Raw genomic sequence first — 24,128 nt, forward strand, 5'->3', positions numbered from 1 at the left:
CTTTAGAATTTTAGAACTGGAAAATGACTTATCTAAGTCAGCTTACTTTCATTTCTCGTTTATTTTTTTTATTTTTTCTCGTTTATTTATTTTGAGAGAGAGAGCGCACATGTGTGTGAGCGAGCAGGAGACGAGTGGAGAGAGAGGGAGAGAGAGAATCCCACAGGCTTCCCATTCTGCATTGGGCTCGATGTAAACCCAGAGATCATGACCTAAGCCAAAATCAGGAGTCTGATGCTTAACCAACTGAACCACCCAGGCCTCCCAACCACTTTATTTTCAGATGAGGAGACTGTGGCCCAAAGTAGGTGACAGCCATGCTTAATTTCACATGGATCAAATGAATGGAAAGAATGGGCCAAGAGCTAGATAAGCTAACTTGGGAGCCATTATTTTTCCTATTATTCCATATACCACATCTGTTGTTCATGGTGCTCAGTAGTTGGAAAATCACTTTATTAGTTACTCTAGTGGGTTTAAGTGTGGGGGTTTTTGTTTGTTTGTTTGTTTGTTATTATTACTTTTTTTTTAAGCATTCTTTATGTTTGGCTTTGCTGTGGAGAATAGTTGGGCTTTTTTACAGGACTGATCAATATTGAAAATGTGGAGAGTTTTGCCCTCTAGTGCCCAACCAACAAAAGTGCAACTATTTGTCCAGTGAATTTTTACAACCAAGAGGCCTCTTGTTAAAGGAAGTGGATATAAAAATGGAAAGGCAATGAGTAGGTGTGATACAGTGTGAGAAACTGCAGGGTGTGGTTTCTTTATCTGCCCTGCTTTTTGAGAGGCCTCAACTCACCCTGCTTGTTCTTTTTTTTTATTTGTATGTCTTTAAAGCCTGTTAACAAACTCTTCCAGTCTAACAGCTTTTTGCGTTCAATTATGTATACAATTTGGTTGCAAATCCCAAGCAAGCCGTGTAGACAAAAGCTTCTCTTGGTCTTGCTGTTTTATTTCCTTCTTTTAAAGATTATTTCAGTTGATATGCATCGACTCAATTTTATGTCATTTATGTCTCTTGTCAGATGCCTCTTTTTCCCATTAGTGACCACCTTGCCAAAAACCGTTTTCTTTCCAGTTTAGAAAGTTGCCTTTTCTTTCCTGATCCACCCTGTAGAGTGCTGTTCACTCTTTGTCACGCACAGTTCCCATAATTGGAGGCAGCCATTAAACATGTTGTACTTCTGCATTTTGAGCTGAGTAGCTCTCCCTGCTTCCCTCAAGTTTTACTTTCTGCACAAAGAAAGCACAATCAAGTTTAGAGTAGTCCCTTAGTCTTGTCTGTCTATCTTCTCTTGATAAAGCCCTCAAATTGATTCTGAGAAATAAGCACATAAGATGTCTAGGATGAGCCATAACTGGCAAGTTAGGAATAGAGGCATGTACTACATGTACACATGTTCAGTGTGACAACCCAAGTACATATAAGGATGTTTTTTGAGATGAAGTTATAATTTTTTTAACTAATTTCAGTTCTTTACTATTTTAGTCTTCCCAGTTGAAAGAAAAGAAAACCTAGCAATTTGTTTTACATGATAAGCTCCCAGAATGCAGGGATCCTGTTTTATTTTTCCATATAGGGCACCTTAGTGTTAAGTTTTAAATGTTTCTTTAAATTTTGAAAAAATTATTTTTGAGAGAGAGACACAGAGTGCGAGCAGGAGGGGAACACAGAGACAGACAGACAGACAGAATCTGAAGTAGGCTCCAGGGTCTGAGATGTCAGCACGGCCCGATTCAGGGCTCAAACCCATGAACCATGAGATCATGACCTGAGCTAAAGTCGGATGCCTAACCGACTGAGCCACTTAGGTGCCCCTAATTTTAAATATTTCTCAAGGTAGCTATGGAACATGGTACAAATGGAATAGAGCCGAGAGATTATACATGGATGTTTGTTTATGTCAAACTTAATTTTAAGTGTTCATTTTTATGATGAATTAAAAACACTAGATATGTATGCTAGGCATTCCACAACTTGTGTCTTTGCAGACCTAGCCATCAGGATGGACTGTTTAAAAGTTTCAGCTGCTTAATCTCACTTTCCATGACGGTAACCCAAAGGGTAACTATAGCCCATATACTGGAAATAACATTTCATATAAATTCTCTTTCTTTCAGGGAGGTGACAGCAATGACCGAGGGGTGGTTTACTCACCATTCAGTGATTTGGATTTGGTTTTAGTTTAGGATTTGCTCTTTTCACTTGATATTTACTTGCCAGTGACAGCTCTAGGCAAAGGAAGTACACAGTGTTTTTTGGTTTTGATCTGAAATACTATCCCTGGTTTAGATATACAAAGAATTAGTAAGCAGCGCCTTTCCAGAACAGAAGGGTTTCTGAAGGGATTACTTGGTTTTGAACCCCTTTCTGCTTTAATAACTGCAAACATAATGTGTGATCTGTCTTCCCTTTTAGAGCAAAGCCGGCGGGATGATTTGGAAGCCCTAGGCCATATGTTCATGTATTTCCTTCGAGGCAGCCTACCCTGGCAAGGACTCAAGGTATCCTTGAAAGTGCTCAGTGGAGGGCTTTGTTTCAATACTCAGTTGTTAATGAAGGGGTTGCTGACTTAACGTCCGAAAGAAGCACAGTTGGGAAGATGGGCTGGCTGCAGAGATGAGAAGCAGATTACCTTGTCTGTACTAGATGCTCCCCTGGGCTTTGGGAGCTCTGCTTTGCTCACATTTGCCTTCTTCCCCTTCGGAATCCTTCTTCCTTATTTTGGGGTTTTCCCACAGTCTCTTCCCTTGTTCCCTCCCAGCCTTGGCAGCGCGGCTTTTCTGTGTCACTTTCCTCCTCCACTACCATTATGTAGCAGGAAGAGTGTTCCCAGTGTGCTGGGGAATTTCTGGAACAAATTGATGACAGCAGCTGCTACACATTTTACCAGCAAGGCCAGCAGGGCTGGGTGTGCCCCTAAGGAGAACTGGAAAATATTTATTCATCCTATCTAGGCTAAGGATCCACCTGAACTAAAACAAAAATCCAGGTTTAACATTGTTGTTCATGTGTTTTATTCAGTAAATGCCTATGCAGACAATAGTCATTCCTTATGAAACGTGTAGTTTAAATAGCCTTCCTTAGGTAGGTATCAGTGTACTGCATTTGTGTCAGAGTTAACTGCTGATAATAACTATAACCACTGTAATTATTCTCTGCCTCTGGCTGGTTAGACTAGGAAATAGTGAGCTTCTAACCCATGTGAAGTCCCATTTTAGATAGTTAAATGTGAGATATATTTTTGAGTTGTGATTTATTTCAACATGTTAGTATGGAAAGAAGCTTAATCACTAGATTTAGGTACTTGTACACCCCGTGGCCCCCTCCCTTGCTCCCTCCAGAAGGGCAGAATGATTCATTTGCTGTGCTTTCTAGACCGTTATCCTGAAAAGTAAAGCTTCTGCATCTTCCCTTTGGGAAGATTTTATTTCTTTCCCCTTAAATTCTTCTCCTAACATCTCCCAGTCTTCTCCTAGTCATATATATCTTTTCATTGGTATGGATAACTGTCAGATAAAGTATCATATTCTCTTTGCTCATTACATAGCCAAGCAGCCAAGCAATGCATTTGTGTATTAATTGAAACTCTCTCACAGTCCATGAATCATTTTAGTGTCAGTTATAGATCTAAAATTTGTCCAACTTACTTTATTTAATTTAATTTTTTTAATTTTAGAAAGAGTGCATGCATGTAAGCAGGGGAGAGAGGCAGAGGGAGAGAGAGATACAATCAGGGCTCAATCCCACAACCTTGGGATCATGACCTGAGCCAAAATCAGGAGTCAGACACTCAACCAACTGAGCCACCAAAGCTCCCCTCTCCATCTTACTGCAGAACACTATTGCCTAAAGCTGGGCACAGCAAGCTAGGGAGAGCCTCACAAGAATCCCTTGAGACTACACTGTTGGTTCAAGCTCCAGGAGCCTTCTGTCTATAATCCTGAGCAAACCAGACTTGGCTGCTTTGAGCCACTGACATAAATGACACCTGCCTGTTAGCCATGCCTCTATCATAGGTAACACTTTTCCCTCTGGAAACACATTGTGGAAAGACATTTTTTTTTACTACTTCTTCTTTTTTTTTTTTCTTCTTCTATTCAGCTTCTCAGTAAATATTCTGTGGAGCCATCTGTCTGTCTACCCTCACTTAGATTAGCAGTATTTTTTTTCTTATAATAGAACTGATCTAAGAGGGAGAAGGCTGAATCACTTTTGAACCCCAGTGGTCATGGGAGATTCCTAAGCTTCTGCAGTTTTGAAAGTAACTGTTGTATGATATTTTTATTTTCTTCTCCTAACCACTCATCTCATTACATTTGATGGTATTTATCTGAGACTACTAAATATATTTGCAAATAAAACCTTCCAGAACAGAGCAGATGTTAAATACATCATCTCTGTTACATTTCTTATTTATTAGAAAGAAGATTGAGCAATCTTGAGTTAAACAGATATACTGGACCTCCCATACTTGGCACCTCTTTCCAAATAACTTTCTCTCTTTGCTCTACAGGCTGATACATTAAAAGAGAGATATCAAAAAATTGGTGACACCAAAAGGAATACTCCCATTGAAGCTCTCTGTGAAAACTTCCCAGGTAGGATGCTAGAAGGACATTCCAGCCAGTGTGACGGAAGCTTTGAACTAGGTAGAGACAATGACTTGGTGTTTCTAGATAAGGGTGCTATCTAGAAAATTCATATTTCCTTTTATTGTCATTTAGACCCAAGACAGGTTTTATCACTTTCATATGGGTCATACAGAAAACACACACATTCCTGGCTTGGCCCAGAGCTTCTCGCCATGGGAAGCATTCAGCTCGTGAGCATGGCCTTTCACCTCTTTCCTACAGAAGAGATGGCAACGTACCTGCGCTATGTCAGGCGATTAGACTTCTTTGAAAAACCTGACTATGAGTACTTACGGACCCTCTTCACAGACCTCTTTGAAAGGAAAGGCTACACCTTTGACTATGCCTACGATTGGGTCGGGAGGCCTATTGTAAGTACCCTGTTTTACCTTATCACCTCAGACCAGTGCTACCTTACCACTTGACTTGCCAGACTTTCTGCTTAAATCTGTAGGAAAAAACATGCCTTTCACTGTAGACTTTATATATGCCAGCCTTTTCAGGGTGATGCCATAGGTAGATTGCAATTACCAGAGTTAGAAAGTAGGAGCAACTCCTTTATATGTTTTTAAGATTATGACCAGTATGGCCTAAGATACCAGAACTTAAGCCAGTTCTTAAGAACAACTTTCATTTGAATGATCCAGAAGTAGGTGCTACATAAGCTGGTCCTGCTTCGGTAGAAGTGGACCCCAATACCATAAGAAATCTTTTTTTTTTTTAATTATTCACCTTATTTAAAAATTTTTTTAAATATTTATTTGTTTTTGAGTATGAGAGGGGGATGGGCAGAGAGAGAGGAAGACACAGAATCTGAAACAGGCTCCGGGCTCTGAGCTGTCAACACAGAGCCTGACATGGGGCTCAAGCTCACAAACTACCAGGTCATGACCTGAGCCAAAGTTGGAGGCTTAACTGACTGAGCCATCCAGGCACTCCTGTTCATGTTATTTTTTTAATTGATTTATTTGAGAGAGAGAGAGCATAAACGGAAGGGGCAGAGAGAGAGGGAGAGAAAATCCAAAGCAGGCCCCGAACTGTCAGCATGGAGCCCAACTCGGGGCTTGAACTCATAAACCATGAGATCATGACCTGAGTCATTTTCCAGGAGTTGGATGCTTAGTGGACTGAGCCACCCAGGCGCCTACCATGAGAAACTTTTGAATTAGTTCTGGCCAGGAGTTCACAGTACCTGAGAGCATGCTACCATTTCACTGTAGGATGTTTTTCTTATTTTCCAAGGTAAGCTACTCTCTAATGAGCTATTGAGGACCAACTGGCCTCCCTTTTGCAGATAAGCAAAGTAAGAAGAAGACTTGAAACTGCCCATGGATGCTGAAAATAATAATCACTGCTGTTTTGTTAGAATTGCAGTGATGCTCTCCTTTGCAGGGGCATTAAGTTGGACCTGTTTTCCATTTCACTTTTTGTTATATTTTTCCAGCCTACTCCCGTAGGGTCAGTTCATGTAGATTCTGGTGCATCTGCAATAACTCGAGAAAGCCACACACACAGGGATCGGCCATCACAGCAACAGCCTCTGCGAAATCAGGTATGTGCTGGACCTTCCTTGTTTCAGACATTCTGCTTCTTGGTGGGTAATATTAAAGTCAAAATTCTTCAGCTTCTCTGCTTAAGTATATATACTGAAATTAAATACAAAGGACTTGCCGTTTCTCAGGGGTGTGGGGTGGCATTCCAGCATCCCTTGGTGCTCTGCAGCGGCACTGAGGTGTGGTCAGGTGCCTGATATGAAGTATCCACTCAAGAGAATTTGGGCTTGTCTAAGTCTGTTGGCTGAAGGCGGCAAGTCTGCCACAGGCCCAAAAGACATGCTGAACACACAGGAGGAACAGGATAGCCCATCTGGGGTCTCATCTGCAGTCCAGTGTGGTGCTCTCACTGGCACTAGGGTGGGTTTTGGTTGTTTTGTTTTATTTTGCTTTTGTTCTTTCTCTGATTCAGAAGAGTGGGTAATTTGGACCTCTAGCTGAGCTGGGCATAAACTGGCACCTCTGTCCCACCTCTGCTCCTGTCCCCAGGTTAATTCTAGAGCTGGCCAAGTGAAGTGAAGACTCAGCTTTACATTAGGCCACTGCAGAGGAGGCCATGCCATCCGTCCTTCAGTGTTCATGGTTTGAGAAACTAGTGGCCTATGTGAGAGGCTTCTCTCAAGCCTAAAGACAGAGGAGGCAAACACACAAAAACCAGCAAATTTGACAACATTTAAAGACAGAGGTCATTGATTGGGAAGGAAATATGACGACTTTCATCTTTATATCATATACAATTGACCCCTGAACAGCATAAGTTTGAACTGTGTGGGCCTTCTTATATGCAGATTAAAAAAAAATAAATATAGTATAGTATTGTAAATGTATTTTCTCTTCCTTATGATTTTCTAATAACATTTTCTTTTCTCAAGCTTTATTTTAGAATACAGAATATAATATGTATAACATACAAAGTATGTGTTTATCATACATTTATCAATATCAAACATTATCAAATATTTATGTTGTTGGGAAGGCCTCTGAGGTCAACAGTCAATTAAGTTTTAGGGGAGTCAGAAGTTATATGGGGATTTGCAACATCACGGTGGTCAGTGCCCCTAACCCTCATGGTTGTGTTGTTCAAGGGTCAGCTGTATGTTGCTAAGAGAAAACTGAGAACCCTAGTAGACAAATAAACAAAGGATAATAAACAAACACACACACATATTCATTCATTATCAACTCTCAAATTAGCTCATTACCCTTACCTCACTTTTCAATATTCACAGACATTTTTATAATATAATGCAAAAATGCTTATCTCAGATGCACATATGAAAGTACATAGGCTAAAAGTAGCATATAGAAGTACATGTACATAGGGGACATCTGGCTGGCTCAGTTGGAAGAGTGTGTAACTCTTGGTCTCAGGGTTGTGAGTTTGAGCCCCACGTTGGGTGTAGAGATTACTTAAATAAATAAAACTTAAAAATATTTTTTCTAAAAAGAAAGTACGTACACAAATCTGGAGAGACTCACCAATAAGTACATACTCTTAGCAAAATATTTGGCTTGGTAAGAAAAAAGTATAAAGGAAAATCTACATATTTAGTAGCTAAAAGAGTAGACAGGCAAAAAGATGGGCTTTAGCAAATCACACACACTAATTGGGTTCATAGTTATATGCTTTAATCAAAGTAGCTGGCCAGGAATTACAATTTGACTGGCTTCTGATTGACAACAGAATAGTGTTGACTTCTGCAATTGTTCTCTTCTACCTCTCTTGTTAAAAATGTAGCTAAGTGCACTCTTAAACTGACACTCTCAGACATGGCTCTGGACTTTGCAAATCCAGAGTCAATTACTGGAATCCATTATAATAAAACAACCCACAATATAGAGTAAGTTATGTGCATAAAATTGTCACAGTGTCATTTGAAACAAAAGTTTTAGAAATGATCCGCTTATCTAATTATAAGGCAGTGGTTATGGATCCAGCTGAAATCTTTTAGCAAAAAAACTGGGTTATAATAAGGTAAATTGTAGTGCATTTATTCAGTGGAATATTATGTAGCCACTTAAATAATATTTAGGAAAACTTGTAGCAACCTATAAATGTTTATGATTTGTAGGTTGAGGAAATCAGAGTACAAAATTAGAAATACAGCATGATTTCCCCTCAGGGAAAGGAAAAATGAAAAACTCAGTGGGAGGAAATAATGCTGACATATTAGAAGAAACAGATACTATTCTAGGTAATATTATTACAGACTATTCTATGATAAAGTTACATTATCCTATAATGAAAAATGTACTTAAGTAGAAAACATATGGAAAGAAAAAAATTAGTAGTGAAGTCCTTCTAATCAGCATATCTGCCCAAGTACTCATGTTTTCAGAATATTTCAAATTAAAATAGGTATTTCCTTTAGTTTCCCTTGTCTTTTCTGCTTCAGTGAATTCTTAATGCTGCTATTTTGAATGAATTTTAAAAGTATGGGGAAAGAGATGTCAAAAACTTGGATTCAGGATGAAGAATTTAGTGAAAGCTATTATCTGAGTAAAAATACATTGATTTTCAGTGTACTTTTTAAAATGTTTTATATTTATTTATTTTGAGAGAGAGCAAGCAGGGGAGGGGCCAAGGAAGGGAGAGAGACAGAGACAGAGAAAGACAGATAAAGGAGTTGGGGGGTGGGGGGGAGAGAGAAAGAATCCCAAGCAGGCTCCATGCCAAACACGGGGGCCCTAGGCCAAACTCATTCCTACAGCCCTGGAATCATGATCTGAGCTGAAATCAAGAGGCAGACACTTAACTGGCTGAGCCACCCAGGTGCCCCTCAAGTGTACTTTTTTTTTTTTAATTTTTTAAAATTTATTTCTAGGAGTGAGAGAGAGAGAGACAGCGTGAGCAGGGGAGGGTCAGAGAGAGAGGGAGTCACAGACTGAAACAGGCTCCAGGCTCTGAGCTGGCAGTCAGCACAGAGCCCAAGGCGGGGCTCGAACCCACGAACCGCGAGATCATGACCTAAGTGAAAGTCGGATGCTTAACCGACTAAGCCACCCAGGCGCCCCGCCTCAGTGTACTTTTAAGTGAAGAATCATTAAACTTGTGTATGTAATTAGGAAATCTTATCTGCAGTGCAATAATAAGCTTCTTTTTGAAGACTTGAATCTTGAAATTCTCTCTGATTTCTTTTTTCTTTTAGGGTTTTTAGTATCCCATGGTTGCTAAGGGATTGAAATTCCCCACATTAATGCAAATTTTATACCTCTCTCCTAGCAGGATTCTGAATCCTTGCTGGGTTGAATTCTTTCTGCACTGTGCCCTGTGGGTAAATGTATTTCTAGTATCTATTCTACCTTTATACTGTGTCTTAGTCTGTGTCTCATTGCCTTTGTTCCATCTTTAGGGTTGTTTTCTTATGTTTTGGAGTGGGTTTTTTTGTTGTTTTTTAAGAGAAACCGTAGCCAAATATGTCCTTTACATTACTCTAAGAACTGAAAGAAGTGTGTTCTTTTTTAGATTGATATTTTTCAAGTTTTTAAATCAGCAAAAGGAGAAAATAAACTCTCTCTTTAAGAAATACTGACCAGTATTAACCTCACTTTAGGGGCAGTTAGCTTTTTCTTAGCAACTTTGACTAAATCAGTCTAGCTGAGAATCTTCTCTGTGAAAGTGTGTCCTGGGGATACCAGGATAAGTAGGGAGTCTTTGTCCTCAAAGAACTGCCAAACAGATCAGCCAGGAAGCCAGATAAACGTAACAGAACAGAGAAGCACCCCCAGTTTTCAAATTACCATCATCAGCAGTCAGAAGGAGACATTTCATCTAGTTTGAACATGACAGAGTTTTATGAAAGAAGCTGCATTTGAAGTGCTCTTGGAAGAGTAACTTGGATATGAAAGAGGCATTCCACACAAAAAGAAAATATGAGCAACAAGTTATCTAGTTCATTTTGCTAAAATATATGGTGTGATTAAAGGAGACAAGGCTAGGAAAATATCTTGGAGCCATTTGATGAAGTTACTGGAATGATGGGCTAGAGAGTTGATACTTAGTTTCAATAGGGAATAGGTAGGTACTAAAAGTTTGTGAACAAAGGGGTGATACGATCAAAACTTGGCTTTAGAAATTTTTTGGCATAGAAGGTAATAATAGCTTGGCAGCCAGCCTAGAGACAATTAAGAACACAGTACATACATTTCAGAGGTGAAGGGGGCCTAGATGGACTCTAGCAGTGAAAGTGAAATAGAACTGAAAAAGTGATACAAGGGTATGACCTGTCAGAATTGGTAGCCCACACACCTGTCAAGATTGAGGGAGAAGGATGAATCAGAGCAGTTGCTGAGATTTTGAAGCCTTGAATAATTAGGAGGTAGGTGGTACAATTACTAGAAATGGGAAATTTGGGGGGAGAAACTTCTTTGGAGTTTGAATTTAGGCATCTTGAGTTTTTGTCATGTTTTGTTTTGGTTTTGAAAGAGAGGGCAAGCGCGTGTGCAAAGGAGGAGTAAAGAGAGAATCTTAAGCAGGCTCCACACCCAGCGAGGAGCTGACCTGGGGCTTGATCCCATGACCTGAGCGGAATCAATAGTCACAGATGCTCAACCTACTGAACTATCCAGGCACCCCTAGGCATCTTGACTTTTAAATACTAGTAGCATATACCAGCTGAAGATAGCCAGCAGACAGAGGAGGGGTCTCCAAAAAACAAACAAACAAAAAAAAATGGTGACAAATTTCAAAGTCAGAGCATGGAGATGACATTGATTATAGTGCTAACCAAGTCTCATTCTGGGTAAATGTGCTCTTCAGTTGTGGTGGAGGAGTGAGACTAGGGATTAACAGGCTTTAGTCCCATACTTAGAGTAGGAGAAAGAAGGGGAGCTCAGAACTCGATTTTAGCTTCGCCTAAGGCTTTGACTCTAGGACATTTAACTTTTGGGGGGGCCTCAGCTTTCTCGGATGTAAGCCTATAAGTAAGGGTAAAGATTTTTGTTGTTTTGTTCACTGCTTTTTCCCTAACACCTAAAACAGTGTCTGCAGTAGTGTTTCAATGAATGAGTGAATGAATGAATGAATCTGTCAAATGAGTGTAGATGAAGTCAGATATTTGTTTAAAATAGAGATTTTTTATTTAACCTTCCATGAAAAATAAATTGTAAGCTCTTCTTTCTACTTGTTTTCTGTTTCCACAAAGAGCCACTTTGCCTCCTTTGGCAGACAGAGTAGGGCTAGATTGTCTATTGAAGGGGAAGGATGTTAAAAAAAAAAAAAAAAAATAGACTCTTGCTGCAAAGTTAAGTTAAGGCAGTTGCCTTCGTTCTTCTCCATTCCAATGAGAATTTTCAGAGAAAATATGCTTTGCTATTCTAAATTGTAGGTATATTGAATTGAGTACTGTTTGGTTCCTAGATGCAGTAATAGATCCTAAATACGGTTCCCAAAGAACTTCATTTAAACTCGCCTGTATATATTAAATCTGTCTTTTACAACTATGTTAATATCAGATGCTTAAGAACATTGTTTTAATGTAAATTTTACCCAGCTTGAGAACTATAACTAAATCATGAGTTTGTATAGAATAAATACTGATAAAAGTTAGATCAATTTAGAAAGATACCAATGGGTTTGTTTTTCTGTCATTTTTCCCTTGGTGTTTGTCCTTTCCCAAATCCAAATATGGTAAATCTTGCCATGGCTGTAGTTCTCCTCTAAAGAACTCTACATTACCATCCATTAGAAAGGGGTTGAAAAATAGTTCTGCCTCTTTCTACCTGGCAAAGCTTCTCTTTGCGTTCTCTGATCAAATGTGATCAAGAAGTAAGTCCTGCTGGTTTTCCAGAGGTCTAATATTGGAGTGCAGTATATTTCACTGTTGAAGGTTTTATTCAGTGTGTTTGCTCAGTGTGCTAAATATAGAATATTGCATTGACTAGGATGTGCATACAGCAGTATGCTTCCTGCTCTTTCTAAGTCTAAGCCTGTGGCAGTCCTTACTGAAGTAAATCCTACACACATACTACCCATGGTTCAGCAATTTTGATAGTTACGTAGGTTTTCTATGGGCATATGAAGAAGGGGTATTTGACCTAGAAGGTTAGGGAGATCTGTTTTGAAGCTGGAAAGAGTCACATTGGCCATCAAGAACTATTAAACTCTACCAGACATGGTATCCTACCATAATATTAAATAGTACTTACTCATTTTTATATGTGCAATATATGTTTAAGGGAAATAATTTATTTTTTTGTAATTTTCTACTAGGTGAACTGTTCATTTACAAATTCTCAAGTTTGGCTAGGCAGAAAAATATGAATCAAATGTCAGAAAAGTCTATCATCCTTCTAGAAGAACCATATTTAAACTAACTCAGTACCTTATAAACACACCAGAAATGAACAATAAAACTTAAAAGGGTTGAATCATGTTGAGTTTTGAAGATGTGCCCCCAGTAAAAGTGGTTCAGGGGCACCTCGTTGACTCAGTTGCTGGAGCATGCAACTCTTGATGTTGGGGGTTGTGAGTTCAAGCCCCACGTTGGGTTTAGAGATTACTTAAAAGTAAAATCTTTAAAAAAAAAAGAATAGTTCACATTTGTTTGTTTGTATCTCAACTCCAGGAGATTAGATTAAAGGAACGTAAAGCTTTAGAAAAGTATGTTTTGGTTTAGCGCTGTGGTGCTTACTGGAAGAAGCTTGTGATAAGCATCGCTTTTCCAGAGGAGAGATTAAGTCAGATTGCTAAGTAGCCAAGATGGTCAGAGATATTCCTAAAACGAATATCTTTATAGATTCTTTTGAAAGTCCAGTAGCTTTAGAAAAAACAAAAGTTGATTAATTCTCCATTCCCTTCCTTTGACATAGTACTATTTGGTTTTCAGCAAGGTTCGAAGTTTGTCAGTTGAAGGGGCAGATGAGTGTGCTCAGAGAGAATTTACGGCCCTCTGACTTGTGTGTAATTTCCTAACTTGCTGCCTGCTGTCTAGCAGGAACTCAGGTATAAAGATTCCACACTCATCCTGTCACCCTCCAGCATAGAGCTCTGTGCAGAATGGGGCTGTCCCTCCTCATTCCTGAGACCTTTATCCAAAGGGAGACATTGTAACAAGGAAGTGTAAAGGAAACTGAAATCCAGTCCTTTTCTTACCTTCTTCTGTTCTGTCACCTAGTTGCTGCTGCTCACCTCTGCCCTAATTCCCTATTACATATTAGAAGTTCTCTTTGTGCAGCAGTTCCTGGCTAGCTCAGTCGATGGAGCACGTGACTCTTGATCTGAGAGTCACAAGTTCAAACCCCCACATTGGATGTGGAGCCTACTTAAAAATTATAAAAGTTTTCTTCATCTAATCTTCAATATTTTGTATTTCAGCAGACATCTTGTGTTATGTTATGAGCAGTCCTACCTAGATAAGTCATCCTTCCCTCATTGTGGCTGGATAGGGATTGAGGGGCGGCTTCTACCCTTTTGAATAAGAATGGGGCAGGGTTTGAGCAGAGTGTTTCAGACCTCTAGAATGGTTCCATGATTTTTCTCAGAGCTTCGCAGAATTGACACTACTGTCTCTATGGGCCTACATTTATTGAACTTGGTAATAATCCCTCCCAGGTTATCAGTGATTTTCAAACATCTCTGATCTTCGCTATCAAGTTTTGTAGAATATGGGAAGGAATTGTCTACACACAGGGCAGGTTGCATGGACTCATCCTTGTCTGGCATAGAAATCTGGTTCTATTTCATGAGCTTAACAGAAGAGAGTTTTTTAATTTTGTTGAACTGTACACTTCAATAACTATGCCACCTTTTAAAAATTTCATATCTAAGGTCTAATATGCTCAAGAAAAATTTCTTGACCTGCTTCCTGCCCCATTTTTTCTTCTTACATCTTACCCCTGCTACTTAAAAACAATTTTTTTTAACCTTACAAGTGTGGTAAGACAGTGTAATCTAGTGTATTAATTGCTAACTTTTTGGTACTACTCAGTCTCTATTCTTGCTAATTAAAGTTTAAGATTACAATTTTATAATGAGGCCTGGAAGACTGACATGGGAGGCCAAAATGTTCTGTTTAGGTGGCACCTTGTAAAGTACTTTGGGAGCCATAAAGTGAAATGGAGAAAGTTCTTTACAAATGTAATCAAAATTAATTTTTCAGAATAACTATATAGTTGTATATAAACAATGGGATTCAAGGATTTATTTGCTGCAACAGGAGAAAAATATTTGCCTGGCTTTTGCTTCAGAGCAGGAGCTTTATCTCCAATAAGTATTGGAAAGAATTTTCAAGCCATAGATTGTGTCTGAGGTGTTTTCAGATTGCATTTTCCTGTGCTCTTTGTTAGTGTCGTTCTCCCCACTGTGTGCATTAATCCGTACCAGATGACTGCTGGGAGAGATCCATTTCCTCTGCCCTAAAGCACAGGTGGTGGTTTTGATTTTTATACCAGGATCCCCCCTTTTGTTAGCTTTGTCTTTGATTTATGCTATCCTGGGTCGCCACTTTCTTATTTCCATGTTCACCTACTGGATAGTAAACCAAGCATTTCCACACAGGTAATGCAATCCCAACAGAAGATTTTAAAGCATTCCTCCAAGGAATTCCTTCTGCTTGAGATTCCTGCTTCTGCCTTTGGGGATTTACACACTCCATGTGGACCTTTGCCTTTCAAGTAATGCAGAGAGACTGAGCTTGCTGAGTGATTCTTTTGTCCATCAAAGCTTCTGATTGTCTGTTAGATAGACATGTGTGCATGAGTGGTCTTTGAGAGTGAAGCGTTCACACGCCCATCTCCTCTACAGGTTTGCTTAGTAAGACTGTGCTGATTCTTCCCAACCCTAATCGCATGTACACAGCATTGCCTAGAATACCTGGGAGGTACACGAACAGAACACTGTAGTTGTTGACATTCCTCAGTTTGATCTGGTTCCTGGGCACTCAGTTGCTTTCTAAAACTAGCAAATGACCCTTTCTCCTGTATCAACTTGTGTATACCAGTACAAGCCCTTAAATTCTAGTGGGAATAGCCATAGAGTTTAGTATTATGATAAAAAGTAATTCCCAAAGTGATGAACCAACAACCCCTGGTTCACATGTGCGTCTTGGTTTTGTTGCTTTCAGTGGATCTAGAAGTCATTGGAGGGCAGCAGTCTGGTGCAGGGTCCTCTTCTTCGTTCAGCACAGTGGGAGCATTTATGAAGCAGCCTGGAATTGTTCACATTGTTTTTCTCTTTCTAAGAGATAACACATTGCTTTAATCATGGAGATGGAGTATGACTTTAGGCCTTTGGAAAATATCTTGCTATTTTTAAAATCTAGACACAAATGTTAATTTTTTGAACAAATGATGCATTTAGCTAGAATGAAAGTGAATAGGTACACAGTCCTATGAATCAGACAGTAGCATCAAACCAGACTTCTGATATGTGTTTCAGTAAAAATGGAAATAGTAGTTGATCAGCTGCCCAGGTTTTGTTAAGCTTAAAAGCATATGAGTGTTATAGGCACACTTCTTGCCATTTTTATTCAGTTTTATCTGCCCTAAAAACAGGTGCAAAACAGAGCATTCATGAAAAAAGTAATCACATTAAATATTTTATCATGAAACTCAAAACAACACCAAAGGCTTATAAATGTCTGGATATTGTTTAAACATTTAAAGTTTTTGAGAACTGACAGTTCTTCATAATAGTGTAGGAGCTTAAATACTCTACTTAAATATCACAAAAAACAAAGTTCTAGAGAGAACTAAAGAAGCTATCACTAATACAAAATAGTTACTGATATTACTTATAATATTAGAACAGATTCATTCTTGGGGCACCTGGCTGGCTCATTTGGTAGAGCATGTAACTCTTGATCTTCGGGTTTTGAGTTCGAGCCCCACATGAAGTGTAGAGATTACATAAAAAATTTAAAAAAATGTTTAAACCCAATTTATTCTCAAATCTCTAGTGGTAAGAAGATACAAGATTAAGTACTCTGAGAATACGGATACTGTCAATAAATTTATAAAAACTAAGATTATGTTATAAACCACAGTCTTATTTTGAAAAATGAAACATCTGAACTTCTATTGGCAGAAATAGTTGGAGGGTCAGGTATTTTGGGTACTTTTGATTCTCAAATGTGACTAGAGGTGTAGAACCAAACCCCTCTTTTGTTAGAGAATATAGCAAGCAAGTTAATACAAGCTGCCTCCTTACAGAATATGCTCATTCCCTGAGGAATGTCAGAAAACATGGCCTGGACCCTTTACAGTGCTGTTACCCATGTGCCTTCATGTTACATTAATAAAGATGAGTAAGTTGTAGCTGGTATACGAGGCTTGGGATTGTTGTTGTTGTTGTTGTTTTTTAATGAAAAAGGCTTTTTTAGTGACTTACACATGAGCTTTAAACAACTCTTGTCAATGAGATACAGAAGAGGGAGAGTAAGTATGAGTCTCAAACCACCACTTCTTCCCTTTTCCTTTTTTTTTTAATATAAAACACAACATTGATAGCTGTGAACATTTCTAAGATTTATTGCATCCTTGCTGGTTTTCGTGCAGAGCAGCAATATCACATCCCAACCCCTGCTGCTGTTTATATCAGCAGCAATTAAAATTTGATTTACCAATCCCTCATTGCTGCCTCTCCAACTCCTCATTTTTCATTTTGTAGAGCCTTAGGACTGTTACAGCTGAGCATCATGATGTTAACACCTCCTCAGCCATCTGGTACAGGGGAAGAGGCACCTAAACAGATTCTTCAGAACAAAAATCACAAATGAGCAAGATCAGAATAGTATGAGATCTAAAAAACAGGTAAAGAAGGAATGAAGAGAGACTGAATGACAGCAAAACTGAAAGCAGAACCCAAAGAGGTTTTGGATTAAAAGCCCTCCTTTTGCTGGGGAAAGATCTGCCTTTTGCTTTCTAGAAGAAAATAATTCATAGTAGTCCTATCTAAAACTATTTCTAATTCCAGAGTAGAGGCCATTAGCTAGAGGAAGCAGGAAAACATTATAGCCTTACCCGCCCCCCATCTTTTCATTTCTTGACCTGTGAACCTATTTTGAGGAGAGACTTTTTTCATTCTCTTAGATAAGAAAGTATATTCCAGCCACTGCCACTGTTCATTTTATCCTATTTGAAAGTCTTGTGGAGGTTTATGTTGAGAGTGGTAGGCTCCCTAAAAGCCATATTATCTTGATTCCTAATGCTAGGAATTTTCCGTATTGACTACTGTCTATTTAGGTAGATCTTTAATCAATGAAATGATTTGTAAGTATGATTATTCCTTTGTCCATTAGTCTTAACATTCTGAATTTGGTCTGCTTAGTGGCTACTGAAATTTTACTAATATGGAAGCTAAAAATGATTCGAGCTTTTGGTGGTTACCCCATTCCCACCCCACCCGCCCTTTTGGTGATTATTGTTTTTCTGTGTCTGGGTGAGGATGATGTGCTGTAGAATGTCATGTGTTGGCTCATTGGGCTGCAGTGAATGTAGCCAAGCTAACTTTTTTCCAGTGCTTTGCAGCGGTTGTTAGTTTAAAATCCAAAACGAAAACAAAACCTTCAGGGACACTAATGTACTTGATTTTGTTATTGCTTGCTGTTGCTTCACCTGTCCTTCCATATCTTGCTCTCATGCTTCCTAATGCCTGAGCAGACTGCATCGTCAGAGCGCCGAGGAGAGTGGGAAATCCAGCCCAGCCGGCAGACCAATACCTCGTACCTGACGTCTCACTTGGCTGCAGACCGCCATGGGGGATCAGTGCAGGTACTTACTGCCTTTATTGCCTTTTCCTGGCCTTCTCAGCTTGGCTGGTGGAATGTTGACTTGCCTCTGAAACTTTGGTTCCTTTAAAAAGGAAGCTTACTGCAGGGTTGAGGTGTTTCTATGGTTAACTGAATATCTGTGTGCTAATTTTCTGCCTAAGTGGACTTGTAAGAATCACTTGATGAGATCATTGTTGGTTGTTGTCATTGACTAAGAAACATCCGCATGGTTTCTGATACTGATTTCTGGATAAACTAATCCTACAACCTGGATACAACTCATGATAAACTATAAAAAATAGTATCAAGGTAGAAGTATGTTAGGGTCAAGTATGTGAATTTTAAAGACTTGAAATATATAAAGTAAATATTTTTCAGATAGAGGACTGCATATGTAGCTCACTCCATGATGATACGTGCCTTAGCACATACATTAGAATGTTAATTGGTCCAGGTCAACCATTTTTGAGTGGATACCCAAGAAGCTGGACTGTTTCTTTTTTCTTTCTGGAATAAGTGTAGTCTTGGAGAATTATTTCTGATTTCATTTGGACTATTTTGAAGCTCTTTTGTCTCTAATACATAAGAGTATCTTGTGTCTCTTATATGTTACTGTTGTAATAATCTTAACCTCAATATGTCTGTCATACTGTTAAGTGACACCACCATTTGGGACACAAAAGTGAACTCCGAGATACCAAATCTTATAAAGTGAGAAACAGGCCCTCTGTATGTAGAAATGCATCTTGATAGACTTCATTGTCTCACGTATGCTTTTCACATGAAGTGATTCACTGAAGATTATGTTATTCACAGGAAGTCAGGAGATAGCTGTGGTTCTGTAAAAAAAAAAAAAAACACACAGGAACATCTAGGTAAAAATGAAGGATTGAGTACACAGACCTACTCCTACCTCCTCCTAAAACAGCACTAAAAGAATGATAAAGGGATATTTTTTCTTTTTTTTTTTTTAATTTATTTTTGAGAGAGCGAGAGACAGTGTGAGTACGGGAGGGTCAGAGAGAGAGGGAGACACAGAATCGGAAGACAGGCTTCAGGCTCTGAGCTAGTCGTCACAGAACCCAACGCGGGGCTCGAACTCACAAACCGTGAGATCATGACCTGAGCCGAAGTCAGACGCTTAACCGAATGAGCCACTAGGCGCCCCGAGGTATTTTTTTTGTTTGAATGACGTGAATCCATACAAGGATGGAGGTAACAGCAACAAAGTGTTAGATGCTGGAAAGTAGATGGTCAATTACTCAATGACTGAAGAGTCCCAAGAAAAGTGAATGCTGAGCCAATAGAGCCTGTTTTCACTGGGTAATCCCCAAAGGACTCAGAAGTTGGCCTTCTATACAGGGAGGTTGATATGGAGGGGCCTGTGCTAAAATGAAGAAGAGTGGTGAAAAGTCTGTTTTCTAGGAAACCAGAGATCTCTAGATGCTCTCCCCCATCCCAGCAAAAACCAAAGACTTATTCTTTGGTAAGGGCAAAATAGAGGGTCTGTGGATAAGAGGATATGAAGCACATTTGGGGGGAGGGGTGCTATCCTGAAGAAAAGGGACACTAAATGAATGTGTGATCTATACTTAAATACTTAAAAGTACTGCAAAGGACTGTACTCTTTGCAGCCTCCCACTTTTATCATTGTTTTTAAGTTTTTGGTTTTTTGTTTTTTTACTTTGAGAGAGAGCAAGCAGGGGAGGGACAGAGAGGGAGGGAGAGAGAGAGATTGAATCCCAAACAGGCTCCATACTGCCAGCATGATGCCCATGCAGAGCTCGAACTCAGTGACCATGAGGTCATGACCTGAGCCAAAATCAAGAGAGGGATGCTTAACCAACTGAGCCACCCACATACCGCTACAGTCTTTCACTTTTAAATATGAGCGGAAGATCGAGGATTATCAGACTTCTGAGGAAAGCCTTTAGTAAAATAGGGACCAAAGCAAACAACATTGCTAACAACAACAAAAAAAATCTTATTAATATCCCCAGGGGCACCTGGGTGGCTCAGTCAGGTAAGCGTCCGACTTTGGCTCAGGGTATGATCTCATGGTTCGTGGGTTCGAGCCCCACGTTGGGCTCTGTGCTGACAGCTAGCTCAGAGCCTGGAACCTGCTTCAGATTCTGTGTCTCCCTCTCTCTCTCACCCTCCCCTGTTCACGCTGTCTCTCTCTCTCTCTCTCTCTCTCTCTCAGAAATAAATAAAACATTAAAAAAATGTATATCCCCAGAGACAGAAGATATTGCAACTATGAAGCAAGGATAGGATGCTCTTTTAAAAAGGAACATTCTAAGAGCAAACCAAAAAAGAGAGAGAGAGAGAGCATGCGCTCTTGAAAATTAAAAACATATGGGGCACCTGGGTGGCTTAGCCGGTTAAGCGTCCGACTTTCTCTTAGGTCATGATCTCGCAGTTCGTGGGTTCGAGCCCCGCGTCGGGCTCTGTGCTGACTGCCAGCTCAGAGCCTGGAGCCTGTTTCAGAGTCTGTGACTCCCTCTTTCTCTGACCCTCCCCTGCTCACACTGTCTCTCTCTCTCTCTCTCCTAGAAATAAACAAAACATTAAAAAATTTTAAAAAAAAAAGAAAATTAAAAACATAATAAAAATTTAAAAACTTAAAACTGAAGAGTTTGGAAGATTAAGATATAAAGAAGCCCCCCAGAAAAAAGAGGGAGGCTAAAATGATAGAAAACATTTCTAAAAAAAAAAAAAAGAACTACCATGCAACCCAGTAATTCTGCTTCTGGACATTTGTCCAAAGAAAATGAAAACACTCATCGAGAAAGATACATGCACCTCTGTGTTTATTGGAGCATTATTTACACTACATAGGTATAGAAGCAGCCCCAAGTGTCTATTGATAGATGAATGGATAAAGAAGATTTGGTACACATGGATGCATGTGTACACACACCCACACACAGACACATGTATTACAGTATTACTCAGCCATAAAAAATAATGAAATCTTGCCATTCATGACAACATGGGTGGACCTAGAGGCTTTTGTGTCAAGTGCAATATGTCAGACAGAGGAAGACAAATACCATATGATTTCACTCATCTGTGGAATAAAAAAAAAAACAAGACAAACAAGAAACAGACTTATAAATATGAGAACAAATTAATAGTTGCCAGAGGGGAAGCTAAAGAGGTGAAGAGGATTAAGAGGTACAAACTTCCAAACTCAACACCCAAAAAAATAATCCAGTGAAGAAATGGGCAAAAGACATGAAAAGACACTTCTGAAAGAAGACATCCAGATGGCTAACAGACACATGAAAAGATGCTCAACATCACTCATCATCAGGGAAATAGAACTCAGAATCACAATGAGATACCACTTCACACCTGTCACAATGACTGAGGTTAACAATTTAGGCAACAACAGATGTTGGTGAGGATGCAGAGAAAGAGGAATGACTTTAGCACTGCTGGTGGGAATGCAAACTGGTGCAGTCACCTTGGAAAACAGTATGGAGGTTCCTCAAAAAATTAAAAATAGAATTACCTTACGACTCAGCAGTTGCACTATTAGGTATTTATCCAGAGGATACAAAAATGCTGATTCAAAAGGGCACATGCACCCCAATGTTTATAGCAGCGCTATCAACAATATCCCAAGTATGAAAAGAGCTCAAATGTCCATCGATGGATAAATGGATAAAGATGTGATGTATATATATATAATGGAACATTACTTGGCAATCTAAAAGATTGAAATCTTACTATTTGGAGCTGTGGTTAGAACTAGAGTGCTAAGCAAAATAAGTCAGTCAGAGAAAGACAAATATATGATTTCACTCATGTGGAATTTAAGAAACAAAACATGAACATAGGGGAAGGGAAGCAAAAATGAGATAAAAACAGAGGGAGACAAACCATAAGAGACTCTTAAATACAGAAAACAAACTGAGGGTTGCTGGCAGAATGTTGGGTAGGGGATGGGCTAACTGAGTGATAGGCATTAAAGAGGGCACTTGTTAGGATGAGCACCAGGTATTATTTGTAGTGATGAATCACTAAACCCTATTTGGTTTTTAAAAAAATTTTTTTTATGTTTATTTATTTTTGAGAGAGAGAGAATGAGCAGGGGAGGGGCAGAGACAGAGGGAGACACAGAATGGGAAGCAAACTCCAGACTCTGAGCTGTCAGCAAAGAGCCTGACACTGGGCTTGAACTCACGAACGGTGAGATCATGACCTGAGCCGAAGATGGTTGCTCATCCGACTGAGCCACCTAGGTGCCCCTTAAATCCTATTTGTGAAATCATTATTACACTGTATGTTAGCTAACTTGGATTTAAATTAAAAATAAATAAAAGGGTACAGACTTCCCATTAGAAAATAAATAAGTCATAGGATGAAAAATACAGCACAGGGAATATAGCCAATAATGTAATAATTTTGAGGGTACCTGGCTGGCTCAGTCAGTAGAGCATGCAGCTCTTGATATCAGGGTCATAAGCTTGAGTCCCACATTGGGCACAGAGATATAAAAACATTTTTTTAAATCATACAATAACTATATGGTGACAGAGGGCATACACTTATGTGGTGAGCATTTTATAATATAGATAATTGTCAAACACTGTGTTATACACCTGAAACTAATATATATCAACTATACTTCAGTTAAAAGATTTAGAAGGTAAAATGATTTTTAAAAAATAAAATAGTAGAGGGGCGCCTGGGTGGCTCAGTTGGTTAAACGTCTGGCTTTGGTTCAGGTCATGATCTCACAGTTCGTGGGTTCGAGCCCCACATCGGGCCCTGTGCTGCCAGCCAGCTCAGAGCCTGGAGCCTGTTTCGGATTCTGTGTCTCCCTCTCTCTCTGACCCTCCTCTCCTCATACTGTCTCTCTCTCTCTCTCAGAAATAAATAAAAGCCATGAAAATAAATAAAAAATAAAAAAATAAACTTCCAGATTAATTTAAAAAAAATAAAATAGTAGAAAACAATATAAGATTTAAAGTTTAGGAGGTCCAGTTTTTTAGTAATGGGAGTTCCAGAGAGAGAACAGAGAAAATGGAGTAGAGGAAATCATTAACAAAATAATTCCCCAGAACTCATAAAGACATGTTTCCGGATCAGAAAGGCCTGCTGAGTGCCCAGCATAATGGATGATAGAACCACACCAAGGGACATCATTGTGATATTTCAGAACAGTGAGGACAAAGAGAAGATCCTCTGAGCTTCCAGAAAGAGAAACAGTCAACATTCAAAGAAACTATCAGGAATTCGTATAGCTTCAAATGTCTGAAAAAGCAGTTCTGAAAGCTAGAAGGCAGTGAGCAATGCTTTCAAAATTCTGAGGGAAAATTATTTTGAATGTGGAATTCTATACTCAGCCGAACTATCAGTCTGGTTGGAATATAGAATAAAGGTGTTTTCTAAAGTTTTTGCTCTTAAAAATTTAACTTCCCATGTACCCTTTCTTATGAAGCTGAGAAGGTTGTGCACTGTGAAAATGAGTGAATAAACGAAGAAAGAGAAATATATGGGATCCAGGAAACAAGATCTGACACATGAAAGAAGCAAAGGGACTCCCCGGTTCAATGATTAAAGTTAGGAGATCCCAGGAAGACAGCAGTGCACAGTGCAAGAGGGTAGCTTGTCCCAAAGAGAGGTGGTCAGGAGGCCTTGAGAGCAATTTTACCAAGATGATTAAATGACTAGTATACAGTTAGTCACAATGTCTTAAAAGCATCTGGGTAGATACATGACAGAGAGTTTTGGTTAGAATTAGTGATTACAACTAATACACAAAAACGTAAGTAAAAATAAATTCTAGGGGTGCCTGGGTGGCTCAGTCGGTTAAGCTTCCAACTCCAGCTTAGGTCATGATCTCGCAGTCTGTGTGAGTTTGACCCCTGCATCGGATTCTGTGCTGACAGCTTCAGATTCTGTGTCTCCCTCACTCTCTGCCTCTCCCCCACTCACACTCTATCTCTCAAAAATAAATAAATAAATGAATTTTAAAAGATAACTCCAAGGAAAATAAGAAATTATACAGGGAGGTAAAGAACCATGGTATTTACTCCATGGTATAGCTATAAATAGTTTTTAATAGTCATAATGTAAAACTAAGAATTGATCTAGTTAGAATTATAGTATAAAGTATAATGAAAGGGGTGCCTGGCTGCCTCAGTCATAAGAGCATGCAATTCTTTTTTTTTTTTTTTTTTTTTTTTTTTTTTTTTTTTTTTTTTTTTTTTTTTTT

General features: G+C 39.1%; 1 protein-coding gene across 13 annotated transcripts in view; it reads left to right on the top strand.

Moving 5' to 3' along the window:
* CSNK1G1 (casein kinase 1 gamma 1) overlaps window positions 1-24,128 on the top strand; it is a 188,168-nt gene that overhangs the window by 146,604 nt on the left and 17,436 nt on the right. For 5 of the 13 annotated variants that reach the window (XR_005525838.1, XM_039219050.1, XM_039219025.1 and 2 more), the window contains exons 7-11: window positions 2,420-2,505; window positions 4,518-4,602; window positions 4,858-5,006; window positions 6,080-6,187; window positions 17,787-17,897. Coding sequence is in view for 10 of the 13 variants with exons in the window: in XM_039219050.1 (XP_039074981.1) it covers window positions 2,420-2,505; window positions 4,518-4,602; window positions 4,858-5,006; window positions 6,080-6,187; window positions 17,787-17,897 (539 nt within the window). In the remaining 3 variants the exon portion in view is untranslated. Of the gene's footprint in view, window positions 1-2,419; window positions 2,506-4,517; window positions 4,603-4,857; window positions 5,007-6,079; window positions 6,188-6,677; window positions 6,971-8,260; window positions 8,318-16,337; window positions 16,391-16,794; window positions 16,938-17,786; window positions 17,898-24,128 lie in introns of those variants that run through there. The other 8 variants (XR_005525841.1, XM_039219067.1, XR_005525840.1 and 5 more) reach the window with 7 other exon arrangements.

This window comes from Hyaena hyaena, unplaced genomic scaffold (assembly GCF_003009895.1).
Source record: "Hyaena hyaena isolate Hyena2069 unplaced genomic scaffold, ASM300989v1 scaffold_15, whole genome shotgun sequence".
Lineage (NCBI taxonomy): Eukaryota > Metazoa > Chordata > Mammalia > Carnivora > Hyaenidae > Hyaena > Hyaena hyaena.